At 40.2% G+C, this 25,894-nt stretch overlaps 1 protein-coding gene across 1 annotated transcript in view; it reads left to right on the top strand.

Annotated features, from left to right (window-relative positions):
• Positions 1-9,018: 9,018 nt before the first annotated feature.
• The window catches only part of Tcf12 (transcription factor 12), a 293,581-nt gene continuing 276,705 nt past the window's right edge, over positions 9,019-25,894 (top strand). The window contains exons 1-3 of the mRNA XM_032910228.1: positions 9,019-9,329; positions 10,007-10,103; positions 11,087-11,159. Of these exons, the coding sequence (XP_032766119.1) occupies positions 10,029-10,103; positions 11,087-11,159 (148 nt within the window). The 5' untranslated portion in view covers positions 9,019-9,329; positions 10,007-10,028. The remainder of the gene's footprint in view (positions 9,330-10,006; positions 10,104-11,086; positions 11,160-25,894) is intronic.

Below are 25,894 nucleotides of genomic sequence, written 5' to 3'. Positions count from 1 at the left end.
CATTTACTTCCCTTGGGGGTGGAGTTACAGGCTGCTCTGAGGCTCTCCATGTGGGTGCTGTGAGCTGAACTCTGCTCCTGTAAGAGCAGCAAGTGCTCTTAACTGCTGTGTCATCGCTCTAGCTCCTTAAAAATCTTCTAATTGTTAGCACAGTTCTCATTTTACTTTTGTTTTTTTTTATGGCAAAATATGCATATTAATGATTTTAAGCTTTTCTTTTTATGAATAGCCTGACATGTGCCTTGTCATTTGAACAGTCTGTCCACTGTGTGTAAATTTTTGTATCTGTTTAATTAAGAGAATAACCAAGAATCAGGGACCCCTTTAGACATATCGAGTGAGTCAGTTTTAAGAACTCTGCAGTACAGTGCAGACAACTATCTCTCATTGGAGTGTAAGTCCTCCTCCCCAGCCCCAGGGTCTTATGTCTTACCTATTAGCTTATGCTATGCCCAGTATCTCAAACAGTTCTCTTTCTCTGTGTGTACCTAGCTACTATAATCAGTTCAGTTCTACAGACGGAGCTAAAAGGAACACAGTTGATGTTATTGATGGGCCAGCAGCATTCTTGTGCTCTGTCCTTCAGGGACCAATACTCTTTGAGATGGTCAGCAAGAGAAGACTGATGTGTGGTGAAGAGCCCCCTGTTTCTCTGAGAGAAGTTAACAGATCCTTTGGGGATATGTGTATGATTTTGATTTCTCATTAGCATTGTGAGAGCCAATGAAGTGTGACTGACAGTTACATAAGTCAATACAAGAGCACTTTGGGAGAGCCAAGTTTCAGATTTTTTTTCTTATAGATTAGGCTTCCATTCTTTCAGAACTCACTGGGAAAGCAAATCAGAATGCTTTTGATTCAAGAACTGAATGCAATGAAGCTATGTTTCTAGGGAAACCATCGTGGTTAGAGGGAAATAAAATGCTAAGTTTATTGATCAAATGAAACATAACTGCAGAAATGAAAGTACACCCTAGACCTGGTCAATGTTTTATTTTCACTGTATTTGCATGTAGTTCGTGTTTTTCTAAAGATGAAGTACAACTTCCCAGACTCACAAAGCAAAGAACATTTAGCACCAGGAAGAATTCTTCACGAAATGTTAGGAAAGATCAATATGGAGTACCAGGCAAATAGAAGTAAGAGGGTAAGAGCAGTCAAAGATCCTGCAAGCAATGAGCCAGTCCCATCTGCTATCCTGGGTTTTCATCCCCAACTTCAGAGCAAGTCAGTGTCTTTCAACAGGAAAGACATCTAAGGACTGGAGAGATGGGTAAGTCAGTGTTTACCAAACAAGCCAGACAATGGATATTTGAAGCCCAGCATCCACATAGCCAGGTGTGGTGTATACTTCTGTAGTCCCAGCACTGAGGAGGCAGAGGCAGACAGATTCCTGGGTTTCACTGCCTGGCCAGACTACGAGAGACGGGGAACCCCAGATTCTGGTGAGAGATGTTGTTGTAGAGGAGGTGCATGGTATGTAAGAAACAACAGCCAAGGTTGATCTGTGGCCTTCTCACATGCATGCATAAACATGCCCATGCACTCACTTGATTGTGCACATACACCCACAAAATGATAGTGACAAAATAAAATAGAACCTTTATTCTAAAAAGACATGTAAATATTCTGTGGTATTCTTTTATTATACCATTGAATATAGTTCAAAGGCCTAAAGTGAAAATTTTGAAAGATCAGAAATCATAAAAATCCTGTAATGCAGATGAAACAGGAAAAATTATAATAAATGTTTGGATTTAGAGACGGATGTTCCAATCGCCAAAATTTCATGTGTAACTGCACAAAATGCTGGTATGGTGAAATTAGAAATGCAAGGAACAGTTACAAGAGGAAATATTCCTGAGGAATGCAAGCACCTTTGTTCCCGAACTTCTCTGAAAGCTTGGATTATTAAGTGTAATTTAAATCAGTCTATTAAAGTTAATTTTGTGTCAAACTAGTTCAATTGACCCAGGGAAATGAACCCTAAGAAAGAGTAAGTTGCATTGACAATACAATTCTTATTTAATTAATAAGTAATGCCAAGGGGCTTTTGGCATTAGAAAGGATATGTGGGGTTTTTTTTTTTCTATTATTTGCTTGTTTTCAGACAGGGTTTTACAATGTAGCTCTGGCTGTCCTAGAACTCCTTATGTAGACCAGGATTCCTTTAAACTCACAGAGATATGCTTGCCTCTGTCTCCCAAGAGCTCTGGTTAAAGATGTTCTCTATCATGCCCGATAAGAGATAGTTATTTTCTATATGAGCACTTGGTGTGCATACATGCATACATGTACACACACACACACACACACACACACACACACACACACACACACATAGTGCTGATGCCTGAAGAGGCCAGAGGTATGGGATCCCCCTAGAGCTGAAATTACAGGCAGTTGTGAGCAATCCATATGGGCTCTGGGAACCAGACTCAGGTCCTTTGCAAGAACAGTATATGTTTATAACTGCTACACCATCTTCCCAGGCCCCAAGATATATTATTAATATAAAGCAAATCGGACTTCCTAGCTGAGGGAGATGGTATATACATATTAAGATTGCTGGCTCTGTATTTTGGTCATAAATGTTAAATACAAAATTAACTTTAATTTTGATTACATGTAAAACAGCAATGACTTGTGGGGGAAAAATCATTATGTGATCTCGGCGGTCTTGGGAGCCAAAACATTGCCCTTTTTGTTTCCAGGAGCAAGGACTTAGGCTTTAACAGTCATTTGAAAATGGCTGATCCAGATGCATTTGTGTTCCTGTCTGTGCTGCAGATTTTTCACTGGTGGTCTCCATCTTCTTAAGATTAATATGGTCTGGTGGTCTAATACATGTTCAAATTCATTATTCTTCCTTGTACTCTCAGGGATCCTAACGTAGAGACAGGTTCTCCAGCTCTAGCATACACCAGAATCACAGGAGTCTGACCTCAAACTCAGGCGGAGCAGCACCCACTGAGGTCTGTATGCATCCTGTATGCCTGCCCTGGCTTAGAATTCTTAATGACCTGCTTCTGGCTACTTCTGTCTTTATGCATTGGAGTAGACATTTAATTTATTTTTCATTTTGTGTATATGGGTGTTTTGTTTGCCTGTATATATCTGTGTACCCCTTCTATGCCTGGTTCTCAGTGGAGACCAGAAGAGGGGGATAATTTCCTAGAACTTGTTATAGATGGTTATGAATTGCCTTATAGACACTGGGATTTGAACCCTGACCCTCTGGAAGGATAGCTAATGCTCTTAACTATGGAGTCATTTTTCCAGCCCTCCATTGCAGTGGACATTCGATGAACATGTTCACTTTGTTAACTCGCAATTTCCTAAGTTATTTCATGGATGATAATTCCTTTTATTTTTCTCTCCCCACCTACTTTTTGGATTTGAACATCCTGAAGTAGTGTTGCCATTTTCTATGGAATTTCCTTAACCCCCACCCCTAGTACCTTTAAATCCTCATATCTCCAGTTTATACTCTTGCTTTTTTTCCCCCAAGGATTTTATTTTTATTTTTATTTATTTATCTGTCTCTGTGTGGATGCCATGTGTGTTCAGGTGCCAATGCAGGCCAGAAGAGATTTCCTGGACCTGGATTTACAGGTGGTTGTAAGCTATCTAATATGGGTCCTGGAAACCAAACTCTGGGCCTCAGGAGACTCCATATTGTATTTCTATACTCTTTACCTTCTTCTTTCCCTAAATAATAATTCTGCCTAATTTTGTTTTATGATTGCAACTTCTTGAACAAACACCCACAATACATGCACATGCACATACATGTGCATGCATGTACACACACACACACAGGTGCACACCCCCCACACGCATACCCCACACATACCTACCACATACCATGCACACACACACACACACACACACACACACACACCACACACACATACGTAACATACACAACATACACACACACACACACACACCACACATACATAACATACACAACATACACACACACACTCACACACCACACTCCTCTTTTCCCTTGTGCTGTCTGTTTCTACTGCTCTCTGTTACTTTGCTTCGCTTTGTTTTCTGGCTCCCATGAGAGAGCTTTCCTTCACAAGTCTGATAATCTTTGGTTATCTGCTCATATGAAAGAAAAAAGACAACACGTGTTTACAATCATCTGAAACTGAGTAAGAAGACGGACAGTTAAAGGTAAACTTTCCCATAGAGCCGTCTGTTTAGGGCTAGGAGGTGTGTGCAATGGCGGAGCATTTGCATGTGTGAGTTTAACCTCCAGTACTGACAAAAAAAGGCAGAGGAAAGTGAGAAATAAAAAGTGTGGTATGGACAGCTCTGGAACTATAGCTCGAGGGCAAACCATCATACCATCATAAACGTGTTTTTGCTTTGGTAGAAGAGGTATTTGCATGGATGTTCTAAGTAGGGAAGGAAATATGGAGATCAGAATCCAGGTCTTTTGCAAGCAGAGTAAGCTCTTGACTGCTGAGCCATCCCTCCTGCCCTAACCATTCCTTTCCCAGTGTTCACTGAACGGAAACGTATGGCTACGTATAAGGAAGCATTTGGCTTATTATTCTGATGTTTGAATTTGTCTTGATTTTGATTTGAGCGGATGTTTTATTAAATGTCAAAGAATCTGGTGGAAGTAAAAGGCATTGAATATAAGATGGAGTTTTAGGGACCATCTCCCTAAATCTGATGCTTTGCCTGGTGTAGGGGCACGGGCCTGCAATCCTAGGAGTTGGGAGACAGAGGCAAGAGGAATGGGAGTTTTGAAACCAGCCTTTATTGTATACCCAGATTCAAAAAGCAAAACCAAGCAAGTAGGTTTTGTTTTGTTTTTTCCTTTTTTGATGCAGGGTCTTTAGTTCAGCTGACCTCCTCCAGTCTCAGTTCCCATATACCGGGTTTCTATTCACCACCTGTCTTAGTTAGGGTTTCTATTGCTGTGAAGAGACCACATGATCAAGACAACTCTTATACAGGAAAATATTTAATTGGGGTTGCTTACAGTTTCAGAGGTTTAGTCCATTATCATCATGGTGGGAAGCATGGCAGCATGCAGGCAGACATGGTGCTGGAGAAGGAGCTCAGAGTTCTACATTTTGTTCCGCAGGCAACAGGAAAAAGATGGTGCCAATCTGGACATAGCTTGAGCATATGAGACTTTAAAGCCCAATCCCACAGTGACACCTACTCCAACAAGGCCATACCTCCTAATAGCACCACTCCCTATAGACCAAGCATTCAAACAGGAGAGTATGAAGACAATTCCTATTCAAACCACGACATCACCCAACTCACTTTCTCCTTAAATCTGAGTATGACATTTGTACAAGGCAATCAGATGGTTTAAATAATGAGTGTAAGTGATCCTAGTAAGCAGTAGAGAACTATTTTAACTTACTGGCATTCAAAGAGAACATACAGTGTTTATTACAACCTCTCAGGAAGGGGGGCGATTCTGATAGAGAATAATGAGTTTATTGATGGTGATTTGTCCATGTTACCATAGCTTAACAAGCTCAGTTTTTAGTTGGTCCATGGTAGGAGTGCCATGAAGTAAAGGTATGACTTACTAAATTGTTACATAAAATTGTTTTTGTTTGTTCAAGGCGTCAGCTGCTTCTTCCATGGAGCAGATAGCTACAAGAGTTTGTAAGAATAAACCCTGAATCTTAGTAATACTAAGAGGCCAGTCAGAGGCCAGTCACTTTGTCCAATAGCAATTTGTTATATCCGCTTATAGCTTGACTTGAGTAGCTCTCTTCTCTTTCTTCTCCTCCGAGCTTTCTAGAACATTCATCTTCTAGAAAGGGGCCAAGGCCAAGTTAATCTCCCAAGGAAGTAGAAAAGCCCATTGCTTAGGAGACTTTCTTTTGACTATGAAAGTTTCTCAGGATAACTTGTTTCTTAAACGTATATGTGTTTGTATGCAGAGGGAGATGAAGCCATGCTGATAGAATTCCAGTGTCTGCCCATTGCAAGCGACAGAGCTTTTGGCACGATCTTGTTGAGGACAAGCACCATGCCTCCATTATGTAAGAAGTGTGCACTAAATATTTTTTAAATGTTTACTTATTGATAGTAACTTATCAGTACTATTAACATGGAACTTTTGTTGCTAGTTCTTTCTCATATTCCTAATAGAATTCTAGCTCTATCTGGCATACTCAATAAATAATGTAATAAGTGATTTGAAGTTCAAATTAAATCCTTTTTTCACATTTATTTATTTTGCGCACGCATGAACAACATACTATAGAGTGCACATAGAAGTCCGAGGACAGCTTTGGGAGTTGGTGTCTCCTTCCATGTAGTTCCTAGGGATAGAACTCAGGTGGTCAAAAAACAAAAGCAAAAGCAAAACCAACCAAACAAAAACAACCAACAAAACAAAAAAAAATAAAAAAAAAAAAACCCAAAAAACTCAAGAAACAAAACAGCTCACCTCAGGTTATGCAACATACCCAGCCTTAAAGCTTAGAAACCAAAAAGCCCTGGGTTCGGCCCCCACCCCAAAAAAAAAAAAAAAAAAGAACAACAACAACAATATTGGGTTTTCTGTATTTGTCAGGAATATCATTGGCCATTTATTTTATTTTATTTTATTTTATTATTATTATTATTTTTTTGGTTCTTTTTTTCGGAGCTGGGGACCGAACCCAGGGCCTTGCGCTTCCTAGGCAAGCGCTGTACCACTGAGCCAAATCCCCAACCCCTCATTGGCCATTTATTGATGGGAATATTACTCCTTTATTTAGAGACACACATACAGACACCATTTGAAGGTATAAAAATAATTTCATCCTTTAATTTCATCATTCTAGCTCTCTTTTAAATAAAGCCATGTGTACAGCAATATATTTACATATTAAGTAATTATAATAGAATGACTTGATATAAACAAGTTTATATCAACAGAAAAAATAAATTCAGGTTGCCATCGAGTCTATTATTCTTGGTATAATGTTCAGTGCTTGTCAGTCCCAACCCTCAAAGAACTCACAATCTAATGACGAAACAACGTAGAAAATAAAACTGTATTTTCCATAATAGATATGAAAACCTTCCCCAGTCACATTTTCAAAGTGAATCCTCTGACTTCCTCTAAAGTAGCTTCGTGAGCAGTATAAGCTGCTTTTCCTTTCCCTTGGAAACAGCATATATCTTGCACAGTTCCATGCCACCCGTTCCTGGTGTAGTGATTATTTAATCTCAATCAAGGGTTTCTGTCCTGCCTTTGATCAATCAGTTCCCAGATAAAAGACACACAACTTTTATACTTATAATAAGCCTTTAATGCTTATTATATTTTGGACAATATCTACCCTCTAAGCTATTATGTCCACTTCCCTATCAATAATCCCGAATTACAACTTGCCATATTCCATCTGGGCTGTCCTTAACTCAAGAGGTCAACCCTCATGGCCATGTTTTCATGATTCACCTACCCCATGGTGTCTTCTCTCTCCACATACTACCCTCTCCTTCTGGTCCCTAATTGGGACCCCAAGCCCAAGAACCAAAACTCTGCCTATCTCTCTTCTGTTCAGCTATAGGCAGTGGACATCTTTACTCACCAATCAGGCAAGGTTACCTAAGTGCAGATTCTCTCATCCCTGGGGCAACCAGGCCTTGGGGGCCAGGATTTAGCATTACAATGCATAGCAAATGACCAAACTTTAACACCTTCCCTCAAGACTTTACTAGTCAATCTTACCATAAAGATGGTTTTACAAGTTACCTAATTGGTTGATGGTCAAGTCTTTGTTGTGCTGGCAGGTGTGTCTGGACTGCTGTTTGTCTCACTTTGCGTACACCAAATGACAGATAACCGAACTCTATTCATTTTATCAATGATGCTAGATTTGGCTCAGAACTGTTTGATTTATATTGGAAACATCATCGAAGATCAGATCTCTCCTTGGGAAGGCTTTTTTCTGGTCTGTTTCATTTACTCTGGCTAGACCTTGTGTTTGGAAGATGGCATTTATTTATTTATTTGAGCATATTCGAAAAGCTCGCAAGGACCTCAGCAAATTGCCTTTTTTTGGTATTCCAATTAACCAGCCAGTCATTGTAGTCGGAAACGGGATTGCTATGATTTTTTTTTTTTGTGAAATTATGCTACTTTATTTAGGATGGAAACACACTCCACAAGTTGCCAGAGCATGTATGCACCCAAGTGGGAGTGGATTTGGGGACGGTAGGCTACCGATAGTTCTGGAATAGTTTAAATGTAGGTCCCACACCCAAACCCTAGTTTCCTTCTCTGGTTGGACAGCTCTGGTTGCAGTAAGTACCTTACTGACACATTGAACAATCTTCTTTATATGAACTTCAGAGGCCAATGGCTTCTTCTTCCAGTCACGATCCTCATGAGTTGGCCACTCCCTTCAATTTCTTCGTTTCTTTGGATGCTTGTCTTCAGTGTTTCTTCTGCTTGGGCCTGGCTGGTCTTTTCTGTGTTCGCCGACCCCCAACACAATCATAACCTTAGCTTCTCCCTCAAGAAACCCTTACTTCCAAGGCCGAATCTTTCCCTTTTTCTGTGGGGGTTCTTCAAGGCCAAGTTTGGAACTTGCTCATCAAGACTTAACTTCCTGGGGCTGTCTCTGGTTACACCGAGGGCCAGGCGCAATCCTTTCCCAGAACTTGGTGTTCCAGTGCGGGGCTCAGGTGGGACGGCACGCTCAGGTGAGCGAGCTGATTAGCGCGGTGTGAGGGGCTTCGCGCTTTTCCCACAGAGTCCGCCCACCACAGCTGCGGCTCCACAGCCGGCCTCGCCTCCCGCGTCCAGCGTGGCTGAGCTCCGGAATGGCTGCGGGTGGCGAATCCAGATGCTGCCCAGCTGCGTCCCCAGCACAGCACTTCAGGGCGAAGCGAGCGTGAGGAGACGCCCGCTGCCGGCCGTGGGCTTTGTCCGTCCGCCGCTCCGCCCCGCCCCGTGCCTCCCCGCCCCCTCCGCGGTCCCACTTCCTCGGCGCGGGAGGCGGGAGCGCGCCGGGCAGCGAGGGGTTAAGCCGACGCGCTTGAGGCGCGGAGGGATCCGGAGGCGAGCGGAGCTCGGTGCTGAGGCCGCTTCAGCGAAAAAAAAATGTCCGCCTGAGGAGACCCACAAGTTCTATCGGGGGGACAGCCAGCCCGCCCGGGGAGCCACGGGCGGCCAAGCCCGAGAGCCGCCCGAGCCGCTCGGACTCAAGCGCTCGCGCGGGCCGGAGGCAGCCCAGCCGCCGGCGGCGCGTGGGGAGGGGGAAGCCCGAGCCCGCGCTCCCGGCCAAAGTGAACTTTAATCGGGAAGGTTGGATGCGGAGCCCGGGCGGCAGGTAACCGCGGGCGACGGGCGGGACGTGCGGAACTCAGGTCCCTTTGTACCGCGCGGAGCCCGGGGCCGCGTCCAAGTTGCGGCGCGCGGCGGGGCGGAGGCGCGAGCTGCGGGGTCCAGGCCCGGGCAGCGGCACTCGGCCTGCTCGGCGCTCGGGGCTCGGCGCTCGGGGCCGGGGAGCCGCCGAGCCCGCCTCATTGTTCCGCGAGTCCCGGGCAGGGCGGCCCAAGTGGGAGGAGGAGGCCGGGCGGGAGTTTGCCGTGCGCGGACGCGCGTGGGGCGCTCTCAACCAACCGGGGGGACCCCCGCTGGGGACGTCCGGGCCGCAGACGCGGGCCTGCGAGCGGCGCGCTCCCCGCAACTTGTCAGCTCTATTGTTGCTGAGAGAGTGAGTCACTTGGTCTCCGGGTCGCCGCCGCTTTCTCGCTCCCTCGCTGGGCGCGGGCTCGCTCCGTACTCTGCCCCCGGGGACCCCGAAGCCGAGCCACCTTGGAAACTTGCGGGAGCCAGCGAGCCACTCGTGGGTTCCTGCATCGTAGCGGCGCCCGTCTCTGTCCTTCGGGGATGCGTGGGGGTCTGGCGTGTCGGCCGGCGCCCCCCACCCCGAGCGCTGCCTCTCGCTCCCTCTCACGTCGAGCGTCCGGCTCTCCGCGGCTCAGCTTGTCTTCTCTGCCTTAGGACCTGCTAGAAGTAGCTGAAGATGAATCCCCAGCAGCAGCGCATGGCCGCGATAGGGACCGACAAGGAGCTGAGCGACCTGCTGGACTTCAGTGCGGTATGAGAGCTTTTCTCCGCATCTTGGGGTTCTGCCGAGGTTTCCCGAGATAGCAAGCGAGGGAGAAAAGGGGGAAAGCGACATGGCAGCGGCCAACTCCATCTGCTTTTCAGCGCTAGTTCTTAGGGCTGGAGTCCAGCTCCCCCAAGTTGGACACCTGAACTTTGATGTAATGTCTAGACTTGCAGATTTCAAACTTTAATGCCAGAGGGGTCATTCGATTTAACTAGTTAAAAGGAGAACAATGTAATCATGAGCTCTGGTTGAGTCACTCGGACCTTCTGATGATTAGTAAAGATTTTAGACTTTATATGAAAGAAACATTTTTTTTCCCTGAACACTTCTCAGCCTTTCCCTCCCCAAGACTTCATGTAGCTTGTGGTACCTGAAAGATGCCAGTTTCAAAAAAGCCAACCCAGTGCTAGAATTCCCAGCCTTCTGAGTTGAGTGCTTTAAGTAAACATATGCCGTCTTCTGCGTATGTAATATGGAAAATGATTTAAAAATAAAAGGTGAAGCTGCAGAGCCCATTGCCCTTATTTCTTGCTAATGGGTTGAATTTTAACGTTAACTGCTCCTAGAAGGCACAGCCAATACCTGCTGTATTAGAACTGTTATTATCTTTCCTGTATGTGGTAATTTCATCGGACATGATTCTGATTGCAAGTGCTTATTAAGTAATGTTAATGTAATGAGAATCACTTAGGGCCAAAGTGAAGATCATGGGTAAAAATTTACTGTTTAAACTTAATTATCTTGTAATCTTGCCTGTGGCTGGGTTTTCATAGCAAGCAGTTCTTCTAAGCAGTGTTAGTAAACAGCATCACTTGTTATTGCCGTCCTTGGTCAGCATGTATCTTCCGTCTTCATTTCACGTTCCCTGTGAAAATTAGGAAACTAATTGGTGACACTTGGTGAACTTTTCTTTGCAAGGAGTATAGAAGAATTTTAAGATTGATAGATACATTTGGGTTATTTTGCAGATGTTTTCTCCACCTGTTAATAGTGGGAAAACGAGACCAACGACACTGGGAAGTAGTCAGTTCAGCGGGTCAGGTAAGACGATGTTGAAAATCAGAAATTTATATTTCAGTACTCTGACATATTTTAGTAGAAAAGTATAAAGCATTTTAGTGTTTGTCACACCATTTTTTTTTTTTAAACTGTGTCTGGTTAAAATTATAAACTAAAAGAGCCTCAAACTTGGAGAATTGCCCTAAAGATTGCTTGGATGTTTTAAAAAATTTTAACATGGACTTAAAATTGCTCTTTTTGTGAATGTTAAGATTGAAAATTGTCTTGACTGTGATTAATTGTGTCATGACTATGTTTAGAAAAGTGCCCAAAGAAGGAGCTTTGTGGTTCATGGGTGATCCTTTTATATATGAAGACATTTAATGTATTTTCACCTCAGTGTTATTAAATTCCAGGCTCCAAAATGGATAAGTTATTTAATCTATGAGCATAAGAGGTAGAATGGAGTCAAACAAAAATTAATAAGTTGTATTTATTTTAAAAAGTAGCCTTTACACATTATGAAATAAGTAATTTTGTCAACATTAGTTTAAAATGTTAATTTTATGTAAAAAAAAAAAGTAAAAACCTTAGATTTATTTTAAATGACATAGGACCAAATTTTTGTTCTGTAATCAGATTATATTAGGATTATTTTTTAAAGTTAGATTCCTAAGCCAATGTTATTAATGTTAAATTTGTTTGCTTTGGGTAAACTGTGTTTGTCATATTACTAAATATTGTCCCACCTTTAAAAAAACTTATAATTTAAAAGTTAGTCTTCCAGAGCAGGGATACAGAAGTTTAATTTCTGTTTCATTTCAATTTACTGTGTCCAAAGCGATGGGGAGAAAAGCAGTGAGAGCAGCATCCTGGGAGACCGGCTGTTGGGTGTCTGGGCAGAAGCAGCTCAGTCACTGTTAGTTTGAGTTCCTTTACCCTCGTAACATCATAGCTGGTTTCCAAAGGGCTGTGAGAGCAGAGCGCCTGGACATTAGCTTAATTTTATAACAGGTTTGACATTTTATTCTATTTCTACTTCATGTTTAAAATATGTTTCTGTTGAAAATCACACATTAGCTGAATTCCATTTTTAACTGTGACAATGAAGCATGCCATTTAACAAATCAAAGAGGAAAATAAAAGCATTTTTGGATTGTAATCTAAAGACTAGTAGTAGTGTTCTTGATTACGAGGATGAAATATTAGCCCAGAGTCCAGCTCTTCCTCTACCTCTTCTCCTTTTGCTGGCCATCACTGGAACATTTTGGCTTTTGGGATAGGGGAAGAAAATTACTTGTAAAGAGGTGGCTGTGTTCCATACCTCTCCTAGCATGTAGAGGACATCTTGGTTTTTACAACTATGAGTTTGTTATCACGAACTTTTAGATTTACTTTCGTAAGACATAATAGGTGCCTGGTGTGTTCTGTGAGTCTTGAGCGCTCTCTTATACTGTTAGCTTCAAATCAAGTTGTGGAAAATATATTTCCCTGGGCATTGTTCAGGAAAGGAGCGTTAGAAACCCGCTGTGAGAGCACAGTTATACTTAGTTACAGACATTAAGAATTACTTCTTATAGGAAACTGGTGGATTGGGGGAATGGCACAAATATTTGTGATAGAAGTTACACTCATTTCTCTGGATTATGATGTTATTTGGACTTAAGTATCTCTATTCTGTGGACATAGCAATATTTAGCTGTGGGGGTTGTATTAAAAGAATTATAAATCCATGCCCTTCAATAGTTAATGAGATTTAAATTTTGAGATGAGAAAATTGACAAGGTTATTTTACAACAAAATACTCAGTGGATGCAGCTTCTCCATAGCCTTTCTTATTTCAAAGTGAATGTTTGAAAGCAGTCGGCACATTAATAGTCTGTGTATGTACTATGCATGTGTCTTCCAGACACTTGATTAACCTGTGCTGATGTCAAAGGGTACTTGTAACACACCTTGGTTTGTTGATGTGAAATATATAGGATGGGACGGTGGATCTCCTGGTTCTTTTGAAGAGCTCCTTGTAAAGCCTCAGGGTGTTGTCTTTGGAGTCACATGTGCGACGCTTGTCTTTAGCGTGGAGAGCTGCAGTTTATAACGTACAGTGTTACGTGCTTCTCACTGTTTGTCCCTTCAGAGAGTGACTTAATTGCATAGTTGATTATTTTGGAAATACAATCTAAATTACGCACAATACTTTTGCATTTCCGTTGTAGCTGAAAGTACTTAATATATTTTATAAAATTAGATGTTCCTTTTATCTTATTTCTGAAACAAAATAAATAACTTGTATAGTAGCTGGCAAGTAATTATGGAAAAGATGAATGTGTATTTATTACTTGAGTCTGTACAATGATATTTCTTCATAAAGATGTTATTTCCTTTGCATTATAGTTAGACTGTAAATTAGTCTTGGTGTGATAGACTGTGTGAGATGTTCTGTAGTGACCTTGTGATAAGTGTTTCTTAGGAAATGAAAGGTGGGGTAATTCAGATTCATATATAGTTAAAGGGGAATAGTATATACATCTGAGTTTAGTGCCTCAGCTTTTGGGAGGCAGAGGCAGAAGGAACAGGAATTTAAGGTCAGTCTGGGCGGTATTAGACTGTCAAAACAAACAAACCAAGACCCAAAATAACAACAAAAGAAGGAGTGTATCCACAGTGCAATGTTCTTTTCCCCATTTTCCTCTATTGGTAATATTTGGCTCACACATAGCAGTGTCACACACAGAGCGCTGATAGTGGTAAGATAAAGACACCCTCTTACTCCCCTTTTATAATTGCATACACTTTCCTAGTAATTAAAAAAATTATTAAGTGTTTACTCACTTCATTAAGTATGGTAAGATTAGTAAGTGTGGACCCATCCTATAGCATTTATTGCTATAGTGACCTTAGAATACATCTTGTGAAAAAGAAATGAGGACAGAAAACCAAGGCTTAACTAATGTGTTTTGAAACAGAACAACATTACAAACAGAAAAAGTAATTTTTGTTTTTAAATAAAAAGGAAACTAAGTTGGCTTGTCACTCAGGATTTTTTCAGGTTATGCGTTGGGTGTGGACCTCTGTAGACCTCTGCACTAAGTTTTGGTCCTATGTATATGGTAAGAGTCGACATTTTAGATACTACTTAGGTAACACTACTGATAAGTGTTAACTGTAGAGCCAGCTGGTGCATAGGAACACACAGAATATTTTAAGTTAAAATTGTTTATTAAGGTAAAAAGATAAGTAGCAAAGATATCCTTTCAGGAAATACTTGTAAATGAAAGTACAAACTTGGAAAACAGAAAAATGAAACACAGGATTGTAGCTGTGAGTTGTGTGCCCTTGAGAGCAGCTCCTGCAGTGCTCTTCCTTCAGACCGCTATGGTAGAGACTTGGTATGCTTCCTGGAATGTGCTCTGGATGGATTGATTGCTTTTGTCTTCATCAACAGCTTAAATATAAATGTATGTTTGTGTCGTTGAATTACCTTTTGGTATGCTGTCTTCTCTGAGTTTCACAATGGTTCTTTTTGATGTGAAAATAAATCCATTCCACTTTAATTATAATCACAGTTGTTTTTACATTTTAATTTAGCAGGGCCATATAGAGTACACAGTTATTAAAACCAGATAGTCTTTTCTGTTCTTGTACAATTAATAATCATTTCTGGAATTTACTGCCTGCTTTATGTTGTTGAAGACTTGGGCATCCTGTTACAGGAGAGTTCTCTAAGATAGAGGTGCTAGGAAGCTCTTAGGTGGGAACTGAAGAAGGAGAGAAAAACCTGTTTCTGGACATTGCATAAGCTACCTTAAAACAGAAACAAAACAAAACAAACTTAAACAGTTGTAAGATGGATTTTGGTTGTCACCTGAATGTAACTTTTAGTTTGGAATGTTGGAGTTACAAATCAATGTGTTTCCATTTAAGGAACAAAGTGAGGAAACCAACATATCACCACAGAAGACTATTGAGTGGTATCCTGCTTTGTTAAATAGTTGAGTCATGTGCAGTCTCATTTGTCAGTCAGGTAGCCATGTATAAATTATTACTTTATTCAGCCTAGTCTTGTAGTACTAGCATTTGGGAAGATGGGAAATAGAGGTCTTAGAATGGAAGTGGAGACATTTCGTTCTTTATGTATAAAGATAAAATATAAAACTGTAAGGTAAGCTTCTGCATATACAGAGTATCAGGAACTGTATGTTAATGTAATTTATTTTGAGTCCATGAGAGGGGCTGAGCTGTAAAGTGAGGGAACCAGCCTAACTTACAAGGCTTGACTTAGTATTGACTTGTGAAGGCAGGATTATTCAAGGAGAAGGAGAAGTCACCTCCTAGTAGCTGGGATAATACAGTGTGGTAATAGGTAGGGCCAAAGGGCCTATATAATTTGAGAAAAGAGAAATTGGCTTTAACTAATTGCCATTCCAGAATTCATATTTACAGACTATTATCTGGAGCTGAATTTTTGGGGTCACATTTAGACATTATCACTTACTAGGTTGGTAGACGTGAGAGGATTACCTAACCCCTACTCTTAACCTGTTAGGTAATAGTTCCTTGTCAGTTTGTTGTGAGGTCAGAGGTGCTAATAAGTGGAGAGGCCCAAGAACAGCACGAGGTGTGCAGCAGGTGATGATGGAATGAGCTGTGGCTGGGGGGAAACCTGGATAAGGAAAACATTAATTCAGGAGGCTGCACTAGTTCAGAGACAATATTACTAAGGTTTAGATTTAACCCCAGTGTGTGTAGGAACTAGATAGACTATAAATACTAGTAGTAAAGGATTCAAAGTTTCCAAAGAGTCAGAGTTCTGTGGGTAAGAGAGTCAGACAGAGGTATTTCTGAGAATAATGAAGATGAGTTCTTTTGAGTCTTAAGTTTGACACAACCTACTTGTGGGGTTATAGTTCAGTGGTAGAACAATTGCCTAGAAATCAGATCAATTGAGTTTGATTTCTCATGTTGTAAAAAAACCAAACCAAATAAAAAACAAGGAACATTCACACACTCCAACAATAAGACACCTACAGATTCAAATGACTGGAAACTCTAATGGCTAATTTGGAGGTTTTTGAGGGAAAAGTGCTTGGAATTGAGTTAAAATGTTGTTTTAGAGACCACAAAGGCAAACAACTTACCCTTTCATCTGCCTATAAAATTAATGAACAGTTGTCAGCTGTGCATTTGAAAATAGGAGAACAGGAAAAAATTACCAGCCTTAGTTCACTGTTCAGAGAAAACTGTTAGGTTTTGATTGATTGATTGATTGAGTGATTGATTGATTTTTTGCCCTGGAAGTGCTATATTTGTATTTGCCATGGTGAAATCTTAATGGTAGTTCCACTTTATATCACCCCTAAAATGTCACTCCATATTGTCATCTTCTATTGTTCTGTGCTCTATGAACTTGGTTTGAAACGGTTGCATCTTTTGCATGTAGTGGATGCAGCAATGCTTAAGTTTTCTTATTGTTTACATGTAGGGATTTTGTTAATTTTCCTTTTGATATGATAGTGTGGTAATGAAGACTTTAAAAAAATACATATGTGTTAACCTACATACAGACTTTCTTTAGTAGGAATACAGAATTTCTTTTCCCTCCTGTAAGTTACAGTTAAGGAGTTAATGAATTCTGTAGGGAAATGAACTCAGTGGGGTAAATGATGAGGCTAAGAATTGATGTTAGTGGTGGATTGAGGTGTTTGCAATCTGACTTTGTTGATTAAGGTAAAAGCACACATGCTTATTAGCATGAGTAGGGTGAGTGGTGGCAACTTACCTCAGCAGTGTTAGAGACAGGATTCTGCAGTTACAGAGTTAGAGAATTCCCTGCAGTCACTGACTTGTGCTTACTGGGATGGTGAGGAACCAGCTGCAGTAGTGAGAAAGTCCTTGAATTGTGGCTTTTCAGGAAAGGGGCAGAGTCATGTCATGGTGGAGTTGACCTTTAGAGCCATCCCGTTGCCTGGAGTCAGTGCTTTTAGTTTATTAGCAGTGTTGCCCTATGCACATCATTTAAATCCCCTGAGCATACTTTTGTTATTTGTGTGAAGTAGAGAATACTTATTTTCAGAATCCTAGTGAGAATGAAAGGAAGTTACTTATTGTGTATTTTACATACCACAAAGCTAACTCAAATGATGCCTATTACTATTGTGGCATCGTTTCCCACTCCCACCCCCTTTTAAAACAGGATCTTACTCTGAAGCCCATGCTGTACTATAACTCACTACATAGCATACTTGAACTTTTTTTTTTTTTTTTTTTTTTTTTTGATTTATTCATTTATTATATATGGTACACTGTAGCTGTCTTCAGATACACCAAAGGGCATGGATCTCTTTACAGATGGTTTGAGCCACCATGTGGTTGCTGGGAATTGAACTCATAGCATACTTGAACTTATGGTAATCCTGCCTCAGCCTCCAAAAAGCTGGGATTAGCAGTCATGTAGTACTATGTCAACGATGCAGTTTCTTAACTAGAATTTATGGGTAACATTAACAGTAATAATAATCATAATCAGTATTATAGCAGTGCTTATTAAATTGTTAGAGTATGATAGGCATTGTTTTAAGTAGTTTACATTATTATCTTTGTGGTTGAGGAGTTGAGTAAATGCCTCATGAGCTGCTTTTTTTAAAATTTAAGGTTTTTTTTTTTTAAATGCATATATACATGAGAACACTGTAGCTGTCTTCAGACACACCAGAAGAGGGTATGGAATCTCATTACAGATGGTTGTGAGCCACCATGTGGTTGCTGGGATTTGAACTCAGGACCTCTGGAAGAGCAGTCGGTGCTCTTAACCACTGGGCCATCTCTCTAGCCCTTCCAAGCTACTTTTTTTTTTTTTTTTTTTTCTTTTTTCTCTTTTTCGGAGCTGGGGACGGAACCCAGGGCCTTGCTCTTGCTAGGCAAGCGCTCTACCACTGAGCTAAATCCCCAACCCATCTAAACTACTTTTTTGATGTCATAAATTTATATGGTTTTGCATGTTACATGTATAGGAGGTAAGAAAACCCAAGAGTTAGTTTGAAGAATCATCTGGTTACTAAGTAATGTAACTGGTGTTTCCTCCCCAACCCCCCCCCCTTTTTTTTTAGATGATTTCGTCTTTTTTCTTTTTCTCTATTCTTTTTTTTTTTCGGAGCTGGGGACTGAACCCAGGGCCTTGCGCTTGCTAGGCAAGCGCTTCTACCACTGAGCCAAATCCCCAACCCCAAGATGATTTCTTCTTAATACTGTTATTCTATAGGGTACAGAATGATGAATGGAACGAGTATACATTTTATAAACCTCCCACACTTAGGTATCACCAGTTTTTAGATGTAGGTAGTGTTTTCTTCATATTTTCTCTACTTGCTTGAAATTCTTAATGGAATAAAAATTAAATAAGCTAGGAGAATAATCTAGCTGGGAGATATGCTGAAATGACTCCAGAAAGCATTAGGTTAGAGCATTGGTTCTTTTTTTTTTTTTTTTTTTTTTTTTTTTTTGAGAGCTGGGGATCGAACCCAGGGCCTTGCGCTTGCTAGGCAAGTGCTCTACCACTGAGCCAAATCCCCAACCCTAGAGCATTGGTTCTTAACCTGTGGGTTGTGACCCCTTTGGGGTTGAATGACCCTTTCACAGGGGTCGTCTAAGACCATCAGAAAACACAGATATTTATCTTATGGCTCATAAAGTAGCATGAAGTGGCAATGAAATATTTTAATGTTTTGGGGAGTTGCCATAACTTGAGGAACTGTGTAAAAGGGTCATAGCATTAGGAAGGTCAAGAACCACTGTTTAGAGCTTCTGCACTTTTCTCAGTGGTAGAAAAAGAGTAAAGAATGAACTGCAAGTTAGCAGAAACAATCTTATCTAAACTCGATGTATTTTTTCTTCTTTATGCCTAGCACAGACATACTTCTTGTAAAACAAGTATGTTTTTATTAGTCTGAGTAAACAGGCTCTGAAGGTTACCATGCTTGCTTAGCACATGGCACTGCGTCTCTCCCACTCTGTTCTGTGTCTGGAGATAGGCAGGGATGGTTGGTTCCTGGTCTGCTCTCAGGCCCAGTTCTGGAGTGCATTCTTCAGCTGTGATTTTTTTCTTGTTCTTACTGAAGATTGTGTTTTAAAGCAAGAGTGGCTTTGCAGTAGAAAACTGTTAGTTCATAAACTAAAGCTTAGATAGATGTTGATAGTGTGACTGCCCTTTGAACCTGCTTTCTGTTTCTAGTCAAGTCATCCTATAACAACAATAAAGAAAGACTTACAATTTTTATTTTATGTGTGTGGGTATGCCTGGTATTTTACTTCTTAATGCCTAGCACACACATGGCTTGTTATAAAACAAGTATGGCCTACGGAGGGCAGAAAAGGACATTGGATCCTTGGGAACTTAAGTTACATACAGATGGTTGTGAGTCACTATGTGGGTGCTGGGAGTTCAACCTGAATCCTGCAAAACCAACCATTGCTTTTAATCTCTCTATTTCCCCATCCTATATTTGTTAAATATACATTTGAAATGTGAAGAAAAATTATATTTTTATAAAAATACCTTAAATTTTGTTCTATGTTTAAAATGTACTCTTATATGTTGCAAGTTAAACTTGTGGTCTTAGAGTGACTGTAGTGAGTCACCCAAGCTCTTGAAAGCTGCTTGGAGACCTAGAGATCACACAGAAATGAAAACAGATTAAGATTTGGTTACTCGTCTTTATTCCAGCTGACCATGAGTCAGAGATGAAATCTTCAAAACAGTATAATACAATTTGAGGTAATTTACATGACATACCTTCCTTAAAGCTTTGCCATCACATCTCAACGTACATTTTGTTTTTAAGACTTGGAAATAAATAGGCACGATTGTTTATACCACTAATCATAGATGTAGAAGGCTAAAGCTGGAGGATTGCGAATTTGAGGAGAGCCTGGGCCTTATAGTGAGATTCAGGTCAGTGTAGTTTAGAAAAGGCCAAACCTAAAGAATCAAAAATCAGAGAGAGTTTGTTCAAGATGTGATTTCATCCCCTGCTTTGGGGTTAAGAGTACAGCTAGGTTGGGACTCGGAGACTCTCAGCATTGGAATTATCAGGTAGGTGAAATGAAACAGCATTCTTGGAACCGGGTGGAAGTCTTGTTTCAACTGTATCCTTGTTTCTTATGACCTAGTGTGAGCAGGACCACTTCACAGTTAGTGACTGTAACACCATTGCATCGGCTGATAGTGCAGCTTGCATGTGCACATGCTGATATCTGTGGGACTTGCAAGATTTGTGGTAGGAACCACCACGCTTCATCCTGGAGGCATATGTTTGGAGGTTATTGGAGATAGGTGAGGTTTGCTTATTCTAGTGGAGAGGAGAAAATGCTAGCTTCACTTTGAAGTTACAGTAGAAACTCTGATCAGGGTTCAGAGTTAGCTACTTGTGGAGCAGGATTGAAAAATCTGACTTCTCCTGAGTTACAGATTTCTCCGAGGCTTTGTTTGGAAGCTCTGTCAAATGAAGCTGTCCTTGTTATATAGCCAGAGGCTCATGTGCTTATCTGGTTGCCATTACCATCTTCAGGTTTTTGTAAACTGTTTTTCAGCATTAACTCCAGTTTAAACAAAATGTTTCTGCATTGAATCCCTTGGGGCTTACAAGATAGGTCAATAGTAAAGGCATTTACCACCAAGACAGATGACCTGAAGTTTGATCCCTGGGACTCACCTGGTGAGAGGAAAGAACTGACTGTCATAAGTTGCCTTCTGACCTTTGCATGTGCTCAGTGACATATTCATTTCCCCTCCAACCTCTGCCACCATAAAGAGGACAAAAAAAAAAAAAAAAATCCAACTTTTTATATTGAATGTCTTGGTGTGAATACATGGCCAGCTTGGATAGATTAAGACTTTCCAATTAGGCAGGTATCTGAGGATTTGAAGACTCTACAGATGCCCTTAGTGTCTCTTATGGGAGTGTCAGTGGCCATTATTATTCCAGGTTAAGTGTGTTTTGTTTACTGTAACTCCCGTTTCTGGGCCTTAGATGCATAGCCTATGAGTTGTAATCTTAAAACCCAGAAAAGTCTAAACTTTTTAACTACAAATTTAGTAGATAAACTATTTTGCTGGCAATATATGGTTTAATATGCAAAAAGGCCATTGATACCATCTATGTCCCCAGATTTTGTATGGTTATCAGGTATTGGAACACTTTCTAACATAGTTTATATACTATATTTTTTTTCCTAAAATATGAAAACGCCCACTCACCTAAACGCTTTTTTTCAAAGTCCACAAAAAGGATTTCTTTCTTTATACTAAAAGTATAGACTGGGAACTTTAAATACAGAAAAAAATGTGGTAAATTAGTTCTGTAACACAGATTCTTAGGCTACAGGATTTTCAGGCCGAGTTTTGTCCTCTGAATGTTTTCTGTAATATGGCTGATTTAGAAACTTAGATTCTACTTTGAGGATAAAGTAGCTGTCTTGTCTTTGGGCCAAGGAATACTCAAACTTCTCTGTTCAGCTAAAGCACACAGGAAAATATTTAAGGTTCTCCCACAGTGGAATATTTCATTCTTTTTCCATTTGTTATATAACCAGCATTAGATGATACCCTTCAAAAGGAAGCCTCATTCTTTATCCTAGCCTTTCTGAATTTTGTCACTTTTCTGGTAGCAGATAGAGAAGAAAATCCTTCAAGAGTTAATCAGCTTCAAGAAGAAAATGTGTAGCCGTGATACTTACAAGTGATAGACAAGGCCATTCTTTGATAAGTTCTGTTTTTTTATTTTTGGAAAAGTTTTCAGATTAGTGGCATAATGTTTATTCCTATGATAATACTTATTGCCGTCTTTTTTCGTTAAAAAAAATCATGGTTTTAATGAGTGTGGTCCTAACTGCTTATGGTTGGCTCTGTCCCATTGCTGTTAACACAGCTATGGAAGTAAGTGAACTGGACTTTGTAGAATCTGCTCTGGCTTTTCCATTTACTTTGAAAACCTGTTTATTCTACTGTTCCTAGTGTTAATTATGTGAAGAACTGTGATACAGTATTGGATAATTAAATTAGCTTGGTTGATAACTATACAAAGCAGGCTGTACAGCCAGGGTTTCTCTTGCCTTCATATTTACTATCCCCTCATTTCTAGCCTAGAACAGTGCTGCAGTGAGCAGATTCAATTGATGTCAAGATAGCTAGACTCCGAAGACTTACTCAAGTTGTGATAGCAACTGGGCTTTGCCCAGTGATTGATGAAAGGGGCAGAGTCTTAGTCATTATAAAAATACTTCATAAACATTTACTTCAACTGTGTTTACTTCACAGTTCTTGTAAGATGGTGGTAACTGTTCATTTCACAGAGGAAGCAGAAATCAAGAGTGAAGCATGTTTGGTGTGGTTTCTGACTGCCCCTTAAGCAGCAAGCTGATGAACTAGCGGTAGTCACACCTGCACTGATACCAATCTACATAGTTTGTCTTAAGGAGAAACTTACTGCCTCTAGAAATCGTTAGAATTTGTTGTTATAACAAGGACTCTAATGTAAGGGTTAGGTTGATATTTTCCAAAACAAAATACTTCAAGATTTGTTTTTATTAAAGAGAAAACAGTATAATCATAAGTTTACATTAGCAGGTAAGCAGTTTTAAAAGAGTATTTCAGGATGATAGTTGCAAACAGCTACAGTCTGAACCGTCTTTGGGAGAACGGAACTTTGTGTTTCATTGTTCAGTGTCTTTGTGGTTTGGGGAGAATAGGACGTTTTTATAGTTATAGATGGGAATAGTCAAAAACACATTTTCAGTTGAGACTGTTTACATCTTTCACTGTAACACAGCTCCAAGGTTTGTTGTGAATGGTACTAAAAGGACAGCCATGTGAAGTACAAAGCTAAAGACTGTGGGAATTTGCACTAGGGCTTTTGAACTCACCTTAGCATTCTTTAGAGAGCTGGCATCTGCCTTTATCTACTTATTTGTTGACATTGGTTGTTGTTATTTAGATTATAAACATTTTGAAAACAAAAGTGGTATTTTATACTTGTGATTCAGCAAGACACCATTTTTTAAGGTTCACAAACACTTGATTTAGGTTTGGATGTATGTGGTAATTTGGAAAGAGACTGACTTTCATTTTTCTTTCCTAGCATAATCTGCATGGTAAGGCTTAGAGGAAGCACTAAGATTTATGAGGATAAGCTGACTGGAGATTTTAAGTGTGCACCATTTATTAGAATGTTTTACCTGTCCTCTTATTTCTTCTGCAAAGCTCTTAGCCCATTCAGGACTCCACTTTTAAGTATCAACGATGAGCAGGAAGTGGCCAAGTGGTAAAGCCATTGAGGTTTTAGCAGGAGTACAGCTGGCTCTGCAGAACCACAGCCGGCTCTGGCTCTTAAGAGCAATGAGAAGTGATACTTTGATAGTGGTGGTGAGCGCATGAATGTGCATGATCTGCCCCTATCCTCCCTGTGAAGAGCGTGTGGTACGTTTGTTTTTAGTAATGACAAGCTGACAGAATAGCTTGTTTGGTTCTTGGCTTAACTGGCCTTAGGAACTCAGTTTTATGAGTGCTGTAGGAACCGTTTACCACCATCTGGAACTGGTAAATGCCTAGGCCAGAGCTTTGAAAGTTAGACTTTTTCCTAAACAACCCTGAGTTTTGCCAGTTGACTTAGGCATTTTGGCTTCAAAATGAGGTTGTGTAGTTTGCACTACAGTAGATGTAGGGAAGTGTTCTGAAGAGCAGAGAAAAGACTCATTGAGTGGAACTATGAATCTAGTTCCTGTTTCATTTGTGACAGAAAATGAATATTTCATTTAGTGCTATCAGTCACTTTTGGTTACATTTTAGAAATAGGCTAGTTGTGTTGATTATAGAAACACATTGTTTGTATGTGTTCCTGTATAGTTTTATTTTGTTCAATGCTGGGCACCAATTTAGGGCCTCATGTATACCCTTGACACAGACACCTCGTTCCCTGGGAGATTATAGACCTAGAAGTTACCTTAGCAAGTATTTCCTCCTCCAGCCTCTTTCTCCCTCCTCTCTTCTTTCTTTATTTACTTTTTATGAAGAATTAAGTTGACCACTCTGATATACTTAGAAGGTAATATGTTACTAATATACGTATAATTTGAAAAAATATTGTTTACTTTTCAGTTGCTATGAGAAGACACCATGACCAAGGCAACTTGTAAAGAAAGTTTATTTGGCGCTCACTCACAGTCTCAGAGGGTCTGAGTCCATCATGGCAGGGAGCATGGCTGCAGGCAGGCATGGCTTTGGAGCAGTAGCTGACTTGGGAATGGCTTTTGGAAAACCTCAGTGCCTGCCCCTAGTGACACACCTTCTCCAGCAAGGCCACACCCCCTAATCCTTCCAAACAGTTCCACCAACTGGAGACCAAGTATTCAACCACAGGAACCTGCGGGGTTATTCTCATTGAGATTACCATACTTCAGTTGAAGGTTAAAGCAGTTTATCAGGAGACTGGTTGGTTTATTAAAAAAAAGCATCTCTGCAGTCTGCCTCAGATGTTCTCTATTGGAGCAGTTCACTGATTTAAGACCACTGAGTCTGAGTTATAGCTGCTGGAGCACACCCTTCTGCATCTCAGCACTCACACAGCTTTCCTCTAAAACATTTATATTTTCTTATATAACCTGATAGTGCATAGCTTTATCATTGTTTTAAAATCTTAGTCACTTCCACTGCTTGTAAAACCTGCGGATTTCTGAAAACACCACCTTGGAAGACTTAGTGTTGATGGATTTAGTTTCTGAAAAATGCCCATTTGCTCCCTGTGAAAAGAGCAGGTTTGTGTTTATTCAGTGGCTCTGAGATGAGATAATTGCTATTTTTATGATATGAATGGAGCCTTTGTGTTTTTGAATGTTGTGAAACAAAGCTGTATTTATAAACACATTTCAAAAAATATAAATGACACTTTTTTGGTGATGATGTTCACTGAATAGCAAGAAAGTTCAAAAAAGGGAGCTTTGTTAGCATTTAATAATAATCTAACTGTTTCTGTTGGCTATTTCATTGATGTTTAATGAGTACCTGACTTTAGAAGCTTTTGTGTTAAAAATAATCTTCAGATGGGGCTGTAGTAGAAAAATACTTTATAGGATCAAATATTCCTTTTATAAATTTGTGTTTTAAAATTATTGACTTGGTTATAATCTATAAACCAAATAACAATAGTCACAAAAATCTCCAGGAAGGCCTTTTGTAGTGCCAGATATAAGATGAACAGAATACTGTGGCCCAGCTGATTCAGTATAAATAGTATAAATAAAGTGTTCAGACATAATCCAAAGAATCTTTAGGTTTTGAAATTGAAGTGGCTAGTTTTTATATTTCTTGTCACTTCTTGTTTCAAGATTTCAAACAAAAAGATTTTACTTACTTACTTACTTTATTTATTTATTTATTTATTTTTTTTGGTTCTTTTTTTCGGAGCTGGGGACCGAACCCAGGGCCTTGCGCTTCCTAGGTAAGCGCTCTACCACTGAGCTAAATCCCCAGCCCCTACTTTATTTATTTTTAACATGGGTTTTTTTTTTTTTTTTAAAGAAGCCATGCAGCATTTTTTTTTTTTTTTAAGATTTATTATGTATACAGCATTCTGCCTGAACATATATCTGCAGGTCAGAAGAAGGCACCAGATCACATTATAGATGGATGTGAGCCACCATGTGGTTGCTGGGAACTGAACTCAGGACCTCTAGAAGAGCAGCCAGTGCTCTTAATGTCTGAGCCATCTCTCCAGCCCCTTACTTACTTT

This window comes from Rattus rattus, chromosome 8 (genome assembly GCF_011064425.1).
Source record: "Rattus rattus isolate New Zealand chromosome 8, Rrattus_CSIRO_v1, whole genome shotgun sequence".
Taxonomy (NCBI): Eukaryota; Metazoa; Chordata; class Mammalia; order Rodentia; family Muridae; genus Rattus; species Rattus rattus.
The sequence above is the reverse complement of the archived record's forward strand: the minus strand, read 5'-3'. Positions and strand labels throughout refer to the sequence as shown.